This window comes from Chelonia mydas, chromosome 5, assembly GCF_015237465.2.
Source record: "Chelonia mydas isolate rCheMyd1 chromosome 5, rCheMyd1.pri.v2, whole genome shotgun sequence".
Taxonomy (NCBI): Eukaryota; Metazoa; Chordata; order Testudines; family Cheloniidae; genus Chelonia; species Chelonia mydas.
The window spans coordinates 131,930,127-131,948,730 of NC_051245.2; the positions used below are offsets into that span (position 1 = coordinate 131,930,127).

The 18,604-nt window shown below is 47.4% G+C and overlaps 2 protein-coding genes across 6 annotated transcripts in view; one reads left to right on the top strand and one right to left on the bottom strand.

Moving 5' to 3' along the window:
• Positions 1 to 2,015, bottom strand: part of APTX (aprataxin) — a 39,639-nt gene extending 37,624 nt beyond the window's left edge. Inside the window, exon 1 of one of the 4 annotated variants that reach the window (XM_037902377.2) lies at positions 1,869 to 2,015. In XM_037902377.2, coding sequence (XP_037758305.1) covers positions 1,869 to 1,882 — 14 coding nt within the window. In that variant the 5' untranslated portion in view covers positions 1,883 to 2,015. The remainder of the gene's footprint in view (positions 1 to 1,868) is intronic. The other 3 variants (XM_037902379.2, XM_037902375.2, XM_043547646.1) reach the window with 3 other exon arrangements.
• Positions 1 to 18,155, top strand: part of DNAJA1 (DnaJ heat shock protein family (Hsp40) member A1) — a 31,729-nt gene extending 13,574 nt beyond the window's left edge. Inside the window, exons 1-9 of one of the 2 annotated variants that reach the window (XM_007057920.4) lie at positions 2,043 to 2,186; positions 2,371 to 2,512; positions 2,677 to 2,854; positions 3,092 to 3,196; positions 3,412 to 3,639; positions 7,409 to 7,523; positions 14,086 to 14,201; positions 16,139 to 16,239; positions 16,833 to 18,155. In XM_007057920.4, the coding sequence (XP_007057982.1) occupies positions 2,381 to 2,512; positions 2,677 to 2,854; positions 3,092 to 3,196; positions 3,412 to 3,639; positions 7,409 to 7,523; positions 14,086 to 14,201; positions 16,139 to 16,239; positions 16,833 to 17,051 (1,194 nt within the window). In that variant the 5' untranslated portion in view covers positions 2,043 to 2,186; positions 2,371 to 2,380 and the 3' untranslated portion in view covers positions 17,052 to 18,155. Of the gene's footprint in view, positions 1 to 2,042; positions 2,187 to 2,370; positions 2,513 to 2,676; positions 2,855 to 3,091; positions 3,197 to 3,411; positions 3,640 to 7,408; positions 7,524 to 14,085; positions 14,202 to 16,138; positions 16,240 to 16,832 lie in introns of those variants that run through there. The other variant, XM_043547645.1, reaches the window with a different exon arrangement.
• Positions 18,156 to 18,604: the final 449 nt, after the last annotated feature.

Genomic DNA, 18,604 nt, shown 5'->3' on the forward strand with positions numbered 1-18,604 from the left:
ATACAGAAGTAAAAATGACTTCCTTACTCCTATTCACTATTCCCAACATCACACGGAGATCTCACATTCAGTTGCTTGTCTACTACATAGCCCCTACTTCCTTTTCCAAAAAATTGCTTTCCAGGAATATAGGTCCCCATTCTATAGGGATGACCGGTATTCTTTGATCCTAGATGTATACCTTTGCATCTGGCTGCATTAAAACATGTTTTGTTTGAATGGGTCCAGCTTACCCAGCAAGCCAGATGGCTCTGTATGACAGGCCTGTCCTTATAATTATTTACTACTTTGCCAATTTTTGTGTCATCTGCATATTTTATCAGTATTGATTTTATATTTATTTCCAGATCAATACTGAAAGTATTGAATGGCATTGGGCCTAGCATTGATCCCTAAGAACCCCACTTCTTTTAGCAGTGAAGATGCAGCTAACATGAGTGCAATGGGTCACTTGTAATGTTAATGGTGTTTTCTCTCACACAGAACAGGTCAGCAGCATCAGGGCTCCTTCCAAGTTATACTGTTGGGGTTATACTGGTAAAACCCACTGGGGGATACACTTACAGGAACAACTTTTTTGGTTTAACTTATTAAATTTAAGCTAAACTGAAAAAAACCAGAATGATACTGTCCAAACAGTGGGAGGGGTTATAACAGGATAACTGTTTATATCAGGTTTCAGAGTAACAGCCGTGTTAGTCTGTATTTGCAAAAAGAAAAGGAGTACTTGTGGCACCTTAGAGACTAACCAATTTATTTGAGCATAAGCTCTCGTGAGCTCCGATGAAGTGAGCTGTAGCTCACGAAAGCTTATGCTCAAATAAATTGGTTAGTCTCTAAGGTGCCACAAGTCCTCCTTTTCTTTTTCTTTGTATCAGTTTAAATTCACACCTCAACTTACACTGCTATAGCTTGCCAATGTAAGCAATTTACAGCATTTCTTTTTAAAACAGACGTAGGGCTTGTCCACACTGGCACTTTACAGCACTGCAACTTTCTTGCTCAGGGGTGTGGAAAAAACACCCCCCTGAGCACTGTAAGTAAGTGCCAGTGTACACCGGGCTCCCAGAGCTGGTAGCTATTCCCCTCATGGAGGTGGTTTTGTGCCGCAACTACACAGCCACCTTAAAGCACTTCCGCAGCAGCACTTTAACGTTGCTAGAGAAGACGTGCCCTTAGTGACGCAGTTAAACTGGTGCAAACCTCTGCTTGGACTCTTGAAACTTGGTTTAGTTTAAACCTGTTCCTATTCAGCTTAACCTAAACGATAGAAGCACACCGAAGAAATTGGTAGAACTGTCCCATATGGTCAAGGCCTTAGAATCAGGCAGCCGTGTACAGGCCAGGCTCAATCACAGCACATTACACATCCACCTTGGACTAAAACAGAACCAGTCCCTCCTCACATACCCCAACCCCTCTCGCCAGCCGCCCCTCTCCTCACCCTCTTCACCCCTCCCACCCCCCCCAGCCTCCCCTCTCCTCCCTCCTCACGTGCCCCCCAGCCTCCCCCCTCCTCCCTCCTCACGTCCCCCCCAGCCTCCCCCCTCCCCCCCTCCCCCATCCCCCCTCCTCCCCCACTTCACCCCTCTCCTCACCCCCACCCCTCCCTCCTCACCTCCCTCAGCCCCCCCTCCTCCCCCACTTCACCCCTCCCATCCCCCCCTCTCCTCACCCCCCCAGCTCTCCCTCCTCACCTCCTCCACTTCACCCCTCCCGCCCCTCTCCTCGCCCCAGCCCCCTCTTCACACGGCCCCGATCCTCCTCCTCACCCTCCAGCCCCCCACCCCGTTTACAACCCCCCCCTCCCCTCCCCTCCCCTCCCCTCCCCTCCCCTCAACGCCCCCCGGGGCAGAGCCAGCCATCACCCTCTCGTTGCCATCGCCGGACGCCGGCGCGTGCCCCGCACGGCATGCTGGGAGCTGTAGTCTCGCGGGCCGGCCCGGAGGGACGAGGAGAGGTCACGGGCTGCGATTGGCTCGCGTCTCCTCTCTCCGCCCCCGCATTCCTTTCCGGTCGGTGATTCGTCCTGGCAACAGAGGGGGCGGGACTTCCGGGGCGAGGCTTCGCCAGCGACAAAACTCCCCGGATGCGTTGCGGCAGAGACCGGCTTGGAAAGAACTTTCTAGAAGAGCCAGGCGCGGCGAGCGCAGCCGAGACCGGAGCCCGCCCAGCCCCCCCCGCCGGTGAGTGGCAGCTGCACCGCACCCCCCCCCTCCTCCCCGCCGCCATCCCATCCCGGCTCCTACCCCCTGGGCCCCGCCGCTCCCGTCCCCGCGCCCCCCGGGCCCCGCCGCTCCCCGGCCCCGCGCCCGCGCGCTGAGGAGCGGCCGGGCCCGCGTGCCGGGGGCTCACGCTCGGTTCCCGCAGGCCGCCCGCCATGGTGAAGGAGACCACGTACTACGACGTGCTGGGGGTGAAGCCCGGCGCGTCGCAGGAGGAGCTGAAGAAGGCCTACCGCAAGCTGGCGCTGAAATACCACCCCGACAAGAACCCCAACGAGGGCGAGAAGGCAAGTGGCCGCGCCGGGGGGGGGCGCGCCGGGGGGGGCTCGGCCCCTGCCCGCGGGACTCGCTTCCCGGGCCGGGCCGTAACTTTCCGGGGCACGTCCCAGCCTCCGGCCCGGGCTCGTGTCGAGCCGCGGCGTTAACGCGCCTTCTGACCTGTCTCTTGCAGTTCAAGCAGATTTCCCAAGCCTATGAAGTTCTTTCTGATCCCAAGAAGAGAGACTTGTATGACAAAGGTGGCGAACAGGCTATTAAAGAGGGTGGTACCGGCAGTAGTTTTGGGTCACCCATGGATATTTTTGACATGTTCTTTGGAGGAGGTGGAAGAATGCAGCGAGAGAGGAGAGGTAATTTGGCTGTTTCTGTGATACTATCTAAAGTGACCGTTTACTATGGAAGTGTTTCCTGTAGAATATGTAACTGTTCAGCGTATGGTGTAAGATTATGGACACTGACTTCTGTAAAACACCTTTTACAAACTAAACAGTGTTGTTAATGCCGTGCAAGAGTGTCCAAGATTATTAGAAACAGTATCTGGTTCCAAGCGAATGACATCTTGGGTAAAACCTTTTTGCTCTTTACAGGTAAAAATGTTGTTCATCAGTTGTCAGTAACTTTGGAAGACTTATATAATGGTGCAACAAGAAAACTGGCTCTGCAGAAGAATGTGATCTGTGACAAATGTGAAGGTATGTTAATCCTCACTGTTGGATTTTTGTAATCTAAATGTTTTTCAGATAACTGAATATTGGAATTAAAAGTTCATTCAGGTTAAAAGAAACCCTGGATTTAGATTAACTTAACTCTATTTTTAGGTAAATTGTAAACGTACTTCTAGTTTTAAGTTCCTTTTTAGAGAGAAAACACAATCAATTCTAATTAGACTTTACTGTCTTGTCATCAGGCCGAGGTGGTAAGAAAGGTGCAGTAGAATGCTGTCCCAATTGCAGAGGTACAGGCATGCAAATACGAATTCACCAGATAGGACCAGGAATGGTTCAGCAAATCCAGTCTGTGTGCATGGAATGCCAGGGACATGGGGAGCGTATCAGTCCTAAGGACAGGTGTAAAAGCTGCATTGGAAGGAAGATTGTTCGAGAGAAGAAGATTCTAGAAGTTCATATTGATAAAGGTAATGCCTTCAAGGGGAACTTGGCTGATTTTTGTAATATCTTGATCACGGGTACTCAAACTGGGGGTTGGGGCCCCGCAGGGGGTCACGAGGTTATTACATGGGGATTTGCGAGCTGTCACACCCCCCCGCCCCCCAAACCCTGCTTTGCCTCCAGCATTTTAATGGTGTTAAATCTATCAAGTGTTCTTAATGTATGGGGGGGGGGGGGGTTGTACTCAGAGGCTTGGTATGTGAAAGGGGTTACCAGTACAAAAGTCTGGGAACCCCTGCTCTAAATAGATTTGTATTAACCTTGGATTTGCATGATACAAATTTCAGTAATTGAAAAAGAGCTTTTACCCAGTGGCAGTGTTACATACATGTTAAAATGTGTAGCAGTAGTAGTGCATATAGCTTACTGTTAAATGATAAAACCTGCACAGAGCCCTAAAGGGTAGACTTGGCTTCAGATACACACAGCTTGATGGCTAATGGTGGAAATTACTGCCCACTTCTTTAGTGAGCATTAACTTGACTACACCTAGTGCCATGTTAGTTGCATATTGATTACTGGATATGCAGACTGGATTGATTCATGGTGAAGAGAAACTGACAAGCAGACTACTATGCCAGAATGCTGACTAATTACTGACACTGGTTAAAATCAAGCAAGTGGAACGCTTGGTGACGAGTTAAGTTGCTTTAGTATTACCTTTTCAGGAATTCTGTGCACAATATTTTAAAATTGTCAATAACTAAATACGGAGGCTCCAGCATGGCAGTGGGGAGCACAGCCCCCTGGCTGCATGGAGGTGGGAGATCATCCTGCAGTCCCCCATTTTCTCTCCTTTCCTTCCCCCTCCCAGACAGGGACTCAGCAGTGAGGCTGCACTTGACCCTGACACAGTGCAAGAACTGGGCCTGCCCCAGGAACACCCTGGGGCCCTGCCTCTCTGCTCCAGGTATAGGCAGGCAGGCTCAGCCCAGCAGGATCAGTATTTGGAGGGTTTAGCATGGAGCAGTCTTGGTGCTGGCGACTCAGTGGGGGATCTGGATTCACGTAGGCTTGTTGGCGGTGCACAGGCAATGGGGCTCTGCAAGGGGGTCCAGGTGAAAGTGGGGAAGGGGGCTGCTGCTGCCAGGGGGATACTGCATGTAAGGCTGCTTCTTCCGTTTCCCCTCCCCTCGTTCCCTTTTTCTCCCACCTGTGCCCTGCTGCAGGCATTCACCATTGTACAGAAACAGGATGGCTCCCAGCACAGAGAAAGGGGGGGCGCGACGGGCACTAGGACCCAGAGGCAGTGTCCAGCTGCAGAGTCAGCTAGCCTTTGTGGAACCCTCTTTTTCACCTGGGCAGCTCTGTGTGTGTGCAGAAATGGGGGGGGAATAGTGGCACATGACCCCATATGCCTCCCCAAACTGCGCCATGAGCATCCCCAGCCCTATGCCCCCCATGTAGACTTACCTCTCTACTGGCTGCTCCAGACACCAGAAGCCCCACTGGCATGTGTTCATTTTTGCAGCTTCCGTTTGCTTCCCTGTCACTTTCTGTGGGGAAGCAAATAAATTTGTGGGGGTGGTGCAGAATTCCCCCAGGAGTATGTTTCCACTAGTCTTGAGGTTTGCACAAATCCTGGTCATTCTGCTGTATCTCGGTAAGAACAGATCTGCTAAAGTTATGGTGTAAAAACAATTCTAAGTCTGTAATGCTTAGAACTCAATCTATTAAGCCATCCTAACAGTCTTGGCCCAGGTGCTAGTGACCTACATTAACTTTGCCAGATATTGTTCAAGCCAACCAGCAGAGTTCACTACAAACAACTCTTCAGAGGTAGGGGATGGGGAAAGGCCATATTGTGCAGCAGATGCAAGAAGCTTCTGTTGCTGAATCAGCCTTGTCAAAAGCTGATCAGTACTGGCTGTGGAAGAATTTGGGCAGTCAGATGTTAACAGCTTGACAAGCATGCAGCACACCCCAGCTGGCTGAAGTGCCTGACCCTCCCAGTAATTTCATTCTACATCTACACTTGAAGTCTCTGTAATATGCCCAGAATTTTAAAGGAGAGAGAATACTGAAGCCACAGTTACGGGTGGGGAGGAGGAGAGCAGAAGTTGGCAGTAAGGTACATGCAACACTTCCAGGATCTAGTATCTTCATCTTGAATGATTCAGACCTAAATATGTCCTGATTAACATGGTTGAAGCATGCAGGTCTCCAGAGTGCTTTTCCTTAGTGCCTAAGGGAGTTGCATGCCTTTTGACAGTACTATCCTTAATCTCTACACTGTTGCCATAGCTTTACAATTTGGCTGTTTGCTGTCAACTCAGCTGGGTGTTGAGTAAACTTTTCTTCCTGGATAAGTATCCACATCACAAATTACTGTGCTTAACACTCCTGGCAGTCTCTGAAGCCAGGGTCTGAGTTCTGATGTGAGCATCCAGTCAGGATTGAATACTGGTAATACAGTATGGCAAAGACTACACTGCCTGTATGGTCACTTCATGAATAGAGAACTTCAGCATATAGTATGAAGTCCTAAAACACAAGCTTAAATTACCGTAGGATTCCACTTCCTTGCACTTGATTACAATTCTTTTCTGTGCTTGACTATTGTTTCTAGACTGACTGTCCATGCACTGAGACAAGGTGGGTGAGGTAATATCTTAATGGACCAACTTCTGAGAGGGTGAGACAGGCTTTCAAGTTTACACAGAGCTTTTTTCAGGCATATACATCTCCATGCACTGTTTTGTAGACTACTTCAAAGACTACTTGTTTACTTATATCCTGCTCCTTCCCACTGACCTAGCAGCTGGACAAGCAGATACCACAAGCATGGTTTCCCTGGGGGTTTGGTGGAGGTGCTCAGGCCCTGCCCCCACCTCTCCTATTCCCCCACCTCTTCCCACCCTGATCTGCCCGCTCCTCCCCCTCCCTCCAGTGCTCCTTGGTGTCAAAAGCTGAAGCATGGTGGGTGGGAGGGAGGTGGTCTGGCAGCTGGTGAGTGCTGAGCACCTACTATATACAGGTTTCAGAGCAGCAGCCGTGTTAGTCTGTGTTCGCAAAAAGAAAAGGAGGACTTGTGGCACCAAATAAATTGGTTAGTCTCTAAGGCGCCACAAAGTCCTCCTTTTCTTTCTACTGTATATATTTTCACCCCCTCCCCGGTGGGTGCTCTGTGATCAAGAGACTATTCCACTAGTCTTGAAATGAAGAGACTCTGATAACTAAATCAGAGAAGCCGGGTATTAGCCCCAAAAGGAGAGACCTGCCTGGTTGTATAGTAGTAGCTTTTTGATGTGAGAACTGGAGGTCTTATGAAGAGGATTTCCTATTTACATACTTGCAGCTTCAAAATCATGCTTAACCCCAGTAGCTCTGCAGCAGCTATGTACAAAACAGCCAGTAGGTGGAAATACAAGGAGGCTTTAAGCAAACCACTTGGGACTGTGATGGTGGTAAGTAGTCACCTCAGCTGTTCTTCTGCTTTCATCAAGGAATGATCTTTATAGGTGGCAATCCTGACTAGAATTGGGCTGCTTGACAACTAGCTGAGAGTGCCCAGCAGTTCAATATGCTGCCATAGCCCAGATTGCCTTCATGCAGGGCTCTGGAAATGTAGCTGGTTAGTCATGTGTAGTGCTTTGAGGGGGGCAGGGGGAAGTAGATGCAATATCAGAACCTACCAATTCCAACTGTTTTGTAGCACAAGTTAGAGCCTGCTAAAGTGATACTATTTTTGTACTGTAGCTATTTCAATTCTAATTACATGTGCCTTTGCAATAGGAATGAAGGATGGTCAGAAGATAACATTCCATGGGGAAGGGGACCAAGAACCAGGACTAGAGCCAGGAGACATCATTATTGTCTTGGATCAAAAAGACCATTCTACATTTACAAGGTAAAGATCTAGCTGAAAGACCTACACTCACAAGCTTGAGATGTTTATGTTGTCCAGAAACTTCATACATCTAAACTCAACCAGTGCTATCCAGCTAGATTTCAATTGCTCTAAGCTGGCTTATAGAGTTGGATGAATGCTTGGCTTATTCTTTTAGAGCAGTGGTCCCCAAAGTGTGGAGGAACACTGGGGGGTGGGGGAGCATGCAGTGTGGCCCTGGCTGCTGCTGAGCCAACTGTGCAGTAAAGGGGGACACAGACAGATTCTGTTACAGGGGGTGGGGCACATGACAGGAGAAGTTTCAGCACCACTACCGAGTCTCTGAATATTTGCAGAGATACTTGTTCGATTAGTCTTATAGCTGGCATTGCACTTGTTGCTTTGCAGATGTAAGATCTCTCCAAATGGCTTCTAGACAAACCAAAGAGTGGGTAGTTGGGAGTAGGATATTACAAAAATCGAGGTCAGGATCATGAGTTTTCCTGAATGTTCAGCACGTGCCTTCATGCTGACTTGCTGTGAATATCTGCAGTGATTATTGCAAGATGTTATCGAATATCAGTCTACTCCATTACCTGTATTTTCAAGCTGCTACTTTGCTCAGCCATAGCTGTTAGACAACCAAGCCTGGTTTCAAGAAAGATGAGACTAAACTTCAGGTCTGTCTTTTTCCATGTGGATCCTGCTTATGGTGCCCATGCTCATCAAACTTCCAAGATTAGAATCTTCTGACAGGCACTACCTCAGACAATGCTGATGTACTGCCTGTCTCTCTGCCCCCCTCCTGAGGGCATATTAGGCAGGGCAGCCCCAACAGCCTTTCGGTTGCTCTTACCAGTGACAGGGAGATGAAACTCAGTGGTGTCTGCCTGGTACCCTGTAATATCTTTTTAAATCAATTTTGTAAATACTAACACTGTGTATTAGTTCAGGGGGGTTTTACTGCCTCCGATGCATCCAGGCAGGGCAGAGTTGAGCAGTGCTGTAAGGGCAACTCAGTGCTGTATTATTCTAAACTGAGCACAGAGCCTGATGATCAGCTTCCTAGCCTGTCCAGGGTTCTTTACCTTACTCAGTTCCACAGGGTGCTTGCAAAGTCCACTCTGGCACTTGCAGAATTCTCAGTGGGTCAGACTCCCTCATGTTTGGTCTGGTACTGGTTCCAGGGTTCTTATGCTCCTGGCAGACTTCTTACTGACTATTGACACTTCACCCCTGGCACCAACCCCAGTACGAATGCCACCAAAAATTAATCTTTTTTGGTACCAGTATTCACCCTGTCCTACCACTGAGGTCAGCACTAAGCCCTAGAACAGATTGCTGTTCATATTCTCCTGCACACTCTCTGCAGAATCAGACCCTTCACCAGACATCCCCCTCCATCCAGGTTTTCATGATGTAGGGCAATTTACAGCTCACCTTCAATCATGCCAGCCAACTTCAGGGGTTAACTCAGGCTCCTAAATCCCCCAGAGCTTGTTGACATCCCTTAGCAGACATCACCTTGGGCATCAGGGTCTCCTCAATCTAATCCCTTCAGCTTCCCACCCTTGCCTCATTGGACATTCTGAGGGCCCATCTGGACACTGTTGGAGCTGCTTTTGCTCCTCTTGCAAATGACCCCTTTCCCGCTAGGTGCTGTTTGATCACCAAGTAGATCTCTCAAGGTACTGCAAGAAAAAGTGGAGGCCAAGGCTCAGGAGGAAGGATAGAAAGGAGAATCATTTCAGTCCCTCTCAGCTGACTACTCCTAAGAATCCATCTTCCTTTTCACTGAATTACATGTTAGTTTTACAGAGTTACTTGCTCCAATGCCATCTGACCACTTCAAACCCTTCCAGGAGTTGCTGGGAAGGATTGCAGACACTCTGGACACAATTATCTGTAGTGCAAAAAGAAGCACATAATTAGAATGGAGGATGTTATACCTTCCAGGCACACTGACAGTGTCAAATGAAGGTGATCTAGACCCTGCTAAACCTGTGGCAGACTCCTGCTGCTATTCCTTCAATGCTGAAACAGACAAGAGACCAAGTCCCTCGAGCAACTTGAATATTTTGTCTGCATCCAGCTTCTGGCTTGCTAGTGGTATCTGCAGCACAAGAGAAATCCAGGCTAGGACCGTCTAAAGCCACCCCTAATAACATCCCTCCAAGAGATCTTTTAATCAGAAAGACCTACTCAGTATCGCTTCAACTGCAGATGGCCACTAGTCAAGCCATAAATGACTGTTCAACCTGGCAGAGAAGTGTCATCCTTGACAAGCTCCCACAGAAATCTGAGATCCATCGTTTAGGAAACTATTAGTAGCTGAACCCTGTTCCAAGCACCTCTGGGTAGAGCTGGGTGAAACTTTTTAGATGAGTTTATTTGCTGCAAATATGTAGTTCCAGTCAACTTGACAGTATTGGCAAATCTGATGCAAATTTGCCAGGTACTTCACCAAAACTCTGAGGTTAGTCACGTAGATGTTGATGATTCCCTTTGTCCCAGTGGTCAGGGCACTCAGCTTGGTTTGAATCCTCTCTCTGGAGCAGGGACTTGAAGTTGGGCCTCACCATCCCAGGTGAGTGCCCTAACCACCAGGCTATAGTCACTTTCTCCCGTCCTGTTACGGTTCCATTTTCTATAAGGTAGGATAGATTCAATAGGAGATGGTGAGAGCCCCATAGAATGCCTTATAGCTTGGTGGTTGGGTCACACACCTTGAAGGGAACTGGGATTGTTTAGTCTGCAGAAGAGAAGAATGAGGGAGTATTTGGTAGCTGCTTTCAACTGCCTGAAAGGGGGTTCCAAAGAGGATGAACCTAGACTGTTCAGTGGTACTAGATGACAAAACAAGGAGTAATGGTCTCAAGTTGCAGTGGGGGAAGTTTAGGTTGGATATTAGGAAAAACTTTTTCACTAGAAGGGTGGTGAAGCACTGGAATGTGTTACCTAGGGAGGGGGTGTGGTGAAGTCTCCTTTCTTAGAGGTTTTTAAGGTCAGACTTGACAAAGCCCTGGCTGGGATGATTTAGTTGAGGATAGCTCCTGCTTTGAGCAGGGGGTTGGACTAGATGACCTCCTGAGGTCCCTTCCAACCCTGAGATTCTATGAACGGGTAGGGGAAAGACCTGGGTTTAAATCCCTACTCCAGGGCCCCAACCACTGGGCTAAATTATAAGGTGGGCACCACAACCATTACCTTTTCTAGCCTTTTTGTCAATCAAATCCTCTAAAAGTGCCCGGAAACAAATGATCTGGGGTCAAATAGCATGTTCCGTTTACCCATAAGACTTCTGTCCTCACCAAAAAACCTGTAATTTTTGAATTTGGTTTGATCCGAACAAAGCCTTTTTTTTATGGAGTTGCCAGAGAGGCTTACCTCAGACATCGGGGAATCCAGATCTACCTGTACCTTGATGACTGCTCATCAAGGGCAACCCCAGGTCCAAGGGACGTCGCAGTGCTGCTGGCCATGTGCTGTCGGCTCGGCCTGTTGGTGAACGACACACAGTCCACGTTCGTTCGGGTACAGAGGATAGAGTTAATCGGAGTGGTGCTCGACTCAACCTGTGCCGGGGCGTTCCTGTCACTGGAGAGATTCAGGGCATTAGCAGACCTCATCATAGAAGTTTCCATGTCCAGGTTTGCCTGCACCTCCTAGGTCACATGGTGGCATGTACATATGTTGAGCGTGCTATGCCAGGCTCTGGATGTGACTCCTGCAGCAATGGCTGACTGTCTACTCCCAGTCCAGGCCACCTGGAAAAGGTGGTCACCATTCCCGCAACAATACTCACCTCACCCCAGGAATGTCCTGGAAGGAGTCCCCTTCGACAGCACTCCCCACTCAGTCAAGTTCTTGGATGCCTCGGATCTTGGTTGTTGAGGTGCGCCCTGCAATCTCCAGACCCAGGGTACGTGGTCCCCAGTAGAGATGACGTTACACATAAACATCAGAGAGTTCAGGGCAGTCTGCAGGGCATGCATGGTCTTCCTTCCTCACCTGTCTGAGTCTTGATGGACAACACAGTCTTGATTGTCTATCAGCAGACAGGGAGGAGCTTGATCCTGTGCCAAGAGGCACTCAGTCTTTGGGACTTGTGCATCAACCACAGTATCAGTCTAGAAGCATGTCACCTCCTGGGGATCAAGAACACATTAGTGGATCACCTAAGCTGGGACTTCTCCTCTCACCATGAGTGGGTGCTCCACCATGAGGTAGCCTGCTTGGTCTTCCAGAGGTGGGAATATCCCCAAATGGTTCTGTTCGTCACCAGCAAAACAGGAAGTGCTACCACTTCTGCTTCAGATGGGGTCTGGGCAAGGGCTCCCTCTCCGATGCCTTTCTTCTGTCCTGGGTGGGAAGCCTGATGTACGTGTTCTCCCAATCCCACTTGTCAGTAGGGTCCTGGCAGAAGTCGAGAGACAGGGCCAAAGTTATCATGATCACCCCAGCGTGGATGCCCCAGCATTGGTTTAGCACGCTGTTGAGCTTGGCAGCAGTCCCCTGTGGCCCCTGCTGGACTGACCAGACCTATTGTCACAGGACCGCGGTCGCCCATTGCACCCCAACCTTACGTCTCTCCATCTCATGGCATGGATATTGCATTGCTGACCCCTGAAGAATGGACCTGTTCAGAGGAGGTCCAGCAGGTCCTCCTGGGGAGTAAAAAACCCTGGACTAGACAGACCTTTCTGGCAAAGTGGACAAGACTTTTCCACTGGGTGGCCAAACGGGGCATCTCCCCTTTGCATTCTTCGGTGCAGTCAGTCTCTGCCTTTCATCCACCCGTCCGGGGCAGACTGTTTTCCCATGACATGATGGCCAGGTTCCTCAGAAGTATCGAGGCCTTTTTCCTCAAGTTCAGTCCCCAGTCCCACAATGGGATCTCAACTTGGTTCTGTCCAGGCTCACAGGCCTAGCCTTTGGCCTCCTGCTTCCTGTCTCACCTATCGTGGAAGGTAGCTTTTCTGGTGGCAGTGACGTTGGCGAGGCAAGTCTCCAGGCTGCAAGCCCTGACCTCGCAACTGCCTTCCAGCGCCTTCTATAAGGACAGGGTGCAGCTCCAGCCCCATCCGGCTTTCCTTCCCAAGAAGGAGTCCACTTTCCACATGTGCCTGGACATCTCCTTTCCGGTATTCTGCCCTAAGCCCTATGAGACTAGTGAAGAGAGGCGCCTCTGCGCTTTGAACATAAGAAGGGCCCTGGCTTTCTACCTAGATCGGACGAAACCTTTATGTAGGTCGACTTAGCTTTTCATCTCTACAGCTGATAGAAATCCTCTGTGTGGATACCAGGAGGCCCTTCATCTTAACTAGATTATCTCTTGCATAAAAGCTTGGCAGTGGGGCCCCCACCAGCTTGTAACGCCAATTGTCAGAGCCCACTCGACTAGAGCGCAGGCATCCTCGGTGGCCTCCGGCACATGTTCCAATCCAGGACATCTGTAAAGCCGCGGCATGGTCCTCGGTACACGCTTTCATGGCCCCCTATGTCATCACGCAGCAGGCCAGGGACGACACTGGGTTTGGCACAGCTGTGTTGCAATCTACATGTCCATGAACTTCTTACCCACCTCCATGGTTACTGTTTGGAGTCCCCTAAGTTGAATGAACGTGAGCAATCACTGGAAGAAGACAGATACCTTTCTGTAACTGGTGTTCGAGATGTGTTGCTCATGTCCATTCCACAATCTGCCCTCCATCCCCACTGTCGGAGTTTCCAGTGAGAAGGAACTGAGGGTGGAGGGGGCCAGTGGCTTTCTATTTATTTGGGGATTGATGAGCGGAATCCACCCTGATAGACTTGGAACTTACTGATCTTTACAATAATTGATTCAGGAATTCTCCACATGGCTCTTACGTGCACCCTCCATCGCAGCTCCTTCTGAGTCCATCTCTGCTTTGAGATTCTGGATTAGCCAGAGAGCTGAGGTGGCTGGGGCTGCTATACCTGTTACTCCCTTGGGTGGGGGAGCTCAAGCACAAAGTGTGTAGGTATGGCTCCAGCAGACGCTGCTAGCCAAGATTCTGATCTCGCATGCCTGAGGTGCGTGCACGCCAAGTGGGATCTACAGACAAAACAGCTAAAAAAGCCGTTTCTGTAAGGTAGCGGTTTTGTCTCCCCTTAGCACCAGCCGTCAGTGCAAGTGGAACAAAATGAGCAGCAGTGGCGGTCCTTTAAATTAAAGAGAACCATCACCACACTGCTGTAAGCATGTTGAAATCCTCACTGGCTCTTCAACAGTTTAGCCAGTTGTAGCATACTTGGCTTTCCCCAAATTTGGCATAGGGCAGACAATAGGAGTGTATGCAATCTAGTCACCTCGTGTGGGAGTAGGGCTAATTGGGTCTTTTGTCCTGGCCAAAGCCAGGTTAGTCTCTTGGGTGGTATACAGCTTCTTTATAATTAATTAACTAATCTGTGTGGAGAGGGAAGGGTGGACTAATTTCTGGAATAAAATCCAATTTCTGCAAAGACCTACTAGGCAGTTCTAGTGTTAAAGATTTTTTCCAAAATCTTCAGAGCTCTCTTGCATGTGATGTATTTATTCAAATTGTAAACTGTTCTGTAGGCGAGGTGAAGACCTGTTCATGTCCATGGACATACAGCTGGTTGAGGCACTGTGTGGCTTTCAGAAACCTATTGCAACACTGGATAACAGAACTATAATTATTACGTCTCATCCTGGTAAGTGTGTTTAAAAGTATTGCTGTTAAACTTGTGCAGCTAGCAACATTATCCTTGAGTTCTCCAGTTGCATAGTAAAGGGACTAAAAGAGCATTTCAAGTAAGAGTATTGGTTTAAAGTATTAACTTGGGCCAGAAAGTGAAAATCTCTTGGTCAGTCTTTTATACTGTAAAAACACTCTACTTAAAAATTAAGTTTTAACAGGTATGTCCTGGTGGATGAGTTATTGGATTAATAACTCAAACTAATGAAAGATGCGAGTTGTACATCATGGTGTAACTTTCATAACTAACTGCACTCCACTCAGCAACAGATAAGACTCTCTCACATGCACGGCTGTTTGTAACTTAACTTGACTAGATATGTGGGGGGAATTTAAGAAGGCCCCAACTCCTGTGAAAACTGGAGTTCTTGAGCTCAGAATTCATGGAATAGTGTCTGTTCAATCAGAACACACTGCATAAGTGGGCTTCTTTCAGGATGCATGAACAAACAATTGCATATGTATGCAGTGGTGGTGTAGCTGTGTCGGCCCCAGGATATTAGAGACAAGGTGCGTGAGCTATTACTATATTGGATCAACTTCTCTTGGTAAGACAAGCTTTTGAGCTCCACAGAGCTCTTCAGGTCTGGGAAATGTACTCAGTGTCACAGCTAAATAAAAAATTGAACAGATAGTTTTAACATAAGTAGTTATGCTAAAACTAAGTTAAATATGTCCTAAGGGAAGATGATGTGGCCTGTTACTACCCATGTAGTCGTAGGTAAGGCTGCGAGTCTGTCATGGATTCTGTAATTTTCTGGGACTTTTGCAGCAGCCAGTGTCCCTGACCCCAGGACCACTGAGGTAGTCTCCTACCATCACCACAGCACCGCATGCCGCTGCCCCAGAGCACTGCAGTGCCCTGGCCATGCCTCTCCTCTCCTGTTCCCCCCCAGCACCAAGATTTAGTCAGGGATATATTGTACAGGTCATGAGCCATGAATTTTTATTCACTGTCATGACTTCTACTAAAAACACCCATGACTAAGGCTAAGTGTCACAGAGGTCATGGAAGTCACAGAATCTCATCAGAAGCAAGCACCTGACAGACTAAGACACCAACTTAAAGCAACACCAGACACAACCAGAACAGATGTATAACAGCCCCCACAGCACCCCTTTCAAGATAGAGGGGTCCTACATATGCCTATCACATGTGGAGTACCTCATTCAGTGCACCGACTGCCCCAATGACACCTGTGTAGATGAAACCAAACAATCACTACACTCAGATGAACTCTCACAGTAAAATGATAGACACAAATGCCCTGTCATCTGTGGGTGAACACTTCTCACAAAGCGATCACTTTATCTGACCGTTAGTCGTCCACAAAGGACACCTGCACAACACCTTCAAAAGATGAGCTTGGGAGCTTAAATGCATAACTTTGCTAGACACTGAAAATCAGATTGGTTAGACACTATATTTGTAGCTTATTACAACAATCTGTAACTCACTCTTTTTACCCTCTGACTTAGGGGTGTTAACAGGCCACTTCACCTTGAATGATCCCTTAGAATATGTGCTATCTGTTTGATCTTCTATTTAGCTGTGACACTCAGAGTACCTTTCCCTGACCTGAAGAAGAGATCTGTGTGGCTTGAAAGCTTGTCTCTCACCAACAGAAGTTGGTCCAGTAGAAGGTTACTTCACCCACCTTGTGTCTCCAATCACATTATATAGCCTTTTAAGACCACTTCTGGGTAGAGGAGAGTTGGCATTACCATTTACAGGCAACCAGGTTTTTAGCAGCCTTTATGAAGGGGGATCTGGATCAGTATAGTTTCATGAATATTAGCCCAGAAAACATGGTGTGAAAGGGAGTTGAGGGGAGATCACACAAATGTAGCAACTATAACAGCTTGTCTTCTGTGTCTGGGTTTTTGCTTTAGGTCAGATCGTCAAGCATGGAGATATCAAATGTGTGCTGAACGAGGGTATGCCAATTTATCGCAGACCGTATGAAAAAGGGCGCCTGATCATGGAGTTCAAGGTGAGAGTTCAGGCAGCTGTGTATAGTTAAACATGGCTCAGCACTGAACATGGTGGAAACCTGTCAGGTTAAAGTTGACTTCTATTTCTAATGGGGACAAGAAGACAGGCACTCAATCTTTGCTTGTTTCTGCCTTCAGTTCTGCCAAAGGCTGTGTAAACTAATCCAATATACAGGGTTCTGCTGCTTAGAATAAGCTGAAATACTGACATTTTAAAAATAACTGCCTCAAATAGCTTGGAGAGGATCTTAGATGTGGACACTTTTCTTTGGAAACTACTTTATTGGAACGGTCATCTTGTAGGCAAAACATAGTGCATAGAGAGAGATCTGGAAAACCTGATAATGGAAGGCAGCCAGATTGTATGAGAGGTTTGACAAAAGTAAAAATGCATTCAACTTGCTAGCTTGGTTTTTTGTTTTATTCCTTGGGAGACTTGGGAGCCTAGAGCTACCGAAAGAGCCCTAGGATTCTGCTACAAGCTGATGCTTGTAGGAGCAAGGTAATACACACCTCTCAAAGCAGTAATACTGTGTGGTGGAGAAAAAACTGTTAGACTGTTCATGAATGGCCATCCTTACTGATGTTTCAGGTAAACTTCCCAGAGTGTGGCTTCCTCTCCTCTGATAAGCTCTGTCTATTGGAAAAACTTCTACCTGCAAGGAAGGAAGTGGAAGAAACTGAAGAAATGGACCAGGTAGAGCTGGTGGACTTTGACCCTTCTCAAGAAAGAAGACAGCACTACAATGGAGAAGCCTATGAAGACGATGAGCATCATCCTAGAGGTGGTGTTCAGTGTCAGACATCTTAAAATGGCCAGTGAATACCCATTGTGATGCTTGTTTTGTATGCATTAGTGGGTGAGTGAAGACCTACAAGCAGCTCACTCGCTCCTTGCTATTGTTTTTGTTTTAATATTCAACCATAGTTGTGTTTTTTTAAAACAAGTTAATGAATAAAATCAATAATATTAGAAAACCACACACTGACTTTGCAATTTATGTAAAGTTCAGGGTGCAAGCTCAGCTGAAGTTGACCAATGAAGTCAGCTACCCCTGGCTGCTTGTCTTTATTTCAGGCCTTGTAATTCTTGTATTTTAATTGTGTGCAAATGCACTGGCTTAGATTAAGATTGAGTGGCGGTCTTTTAGATTCTATGCCCTGTTAATGAAGTATACCCAAGTATTTATTTATAGTTCATGTTAAGATCAGTGAAAGTTTCTGTTCTAATCAGACTGTAGAACATAACCTGTGACTGTTTTGGACTTGTACTGCTATTCATCAAATCAGGACTTGCTCTAATGCAGCTGCACAGTGCTGTACTGATTACCTCACTCTGACGAGGATGTGGTCCATCTTCACATGCCCACTTAAACTCCTGCGGATGCACCAGCTCCCTCAGCCTGCTGGATTTGAGATTTTACAGATCCTTTTGCCTGCTAGCTTCATTCTTTTGTGACCCACTAGTGGATTACAAGTGAAGCTTCCTGCTGTTATAAGCACAGGCAACTTGTCAGGCACTAGTGAACAGTGGGACGGCACTAACATGCCTAAGGAGAGCTAGAATTTTAACCCCATAGTCCTTATTTGTGAGTGAGGCAAGCAGAACAGCTGAGCTTGCTATTCTAAATCCCTAAAGTAGTCTCTGCCTACTGATGTGAAATTTGACCTCCAACTTGATGCATTAAGTTAGAGGAAGTACCACAGACTCAGTACTGGGGAGTGAAGGTGAAAGGTGTATGACCCTGTATAAGGAATTCAATATTAACCAGAAGAGTGGATGACCAATTGAGTCCAGTATTTGTATCAAAGTTCTCATCTTTCTGTGTGCATAATCTTAATCTAATTCTTGAAAGACTCTGTATTGTTCCAGTTATTGTAGGCAAAACTTTTCCAATATAATTACAAAACTGTTCAATGGCTCCTAAGACTATTTTGTGGTATAATGTTAGTCTACTTTCAGGCTGCTTTTGGGGGCTGAAGGGTGGAAATGTACACAGTTTCTGAAAAGGGCTGCATTCAACTCAAGTCACGTGTATTGAAATATGAAGTGGCACATTTTAGTCAAACTACCTACTTAAAATACACTAGACACACAAGGTGGGTGAGGTAATATATTTTGTTGGACTAACTTCTTTTGGTGTTCTTGCCCCCTGTTTTCAGATTTGTTTATTTTTCACAAATCTAGCAGATTTACTAATAGTGGCTGGTTTTAGAGTAGCAGCTGTTAGTCTGTATTCGCAAAAAGAAAAGGAGGACTTGTGGCACCTCAGACTAACCAATTTATTTGAGCATAAGCTTTCGTGAGCTACAGCTCACTTCATCGGATGCATTCAGTGGAAAATACAGTGGGGAGATTTATAT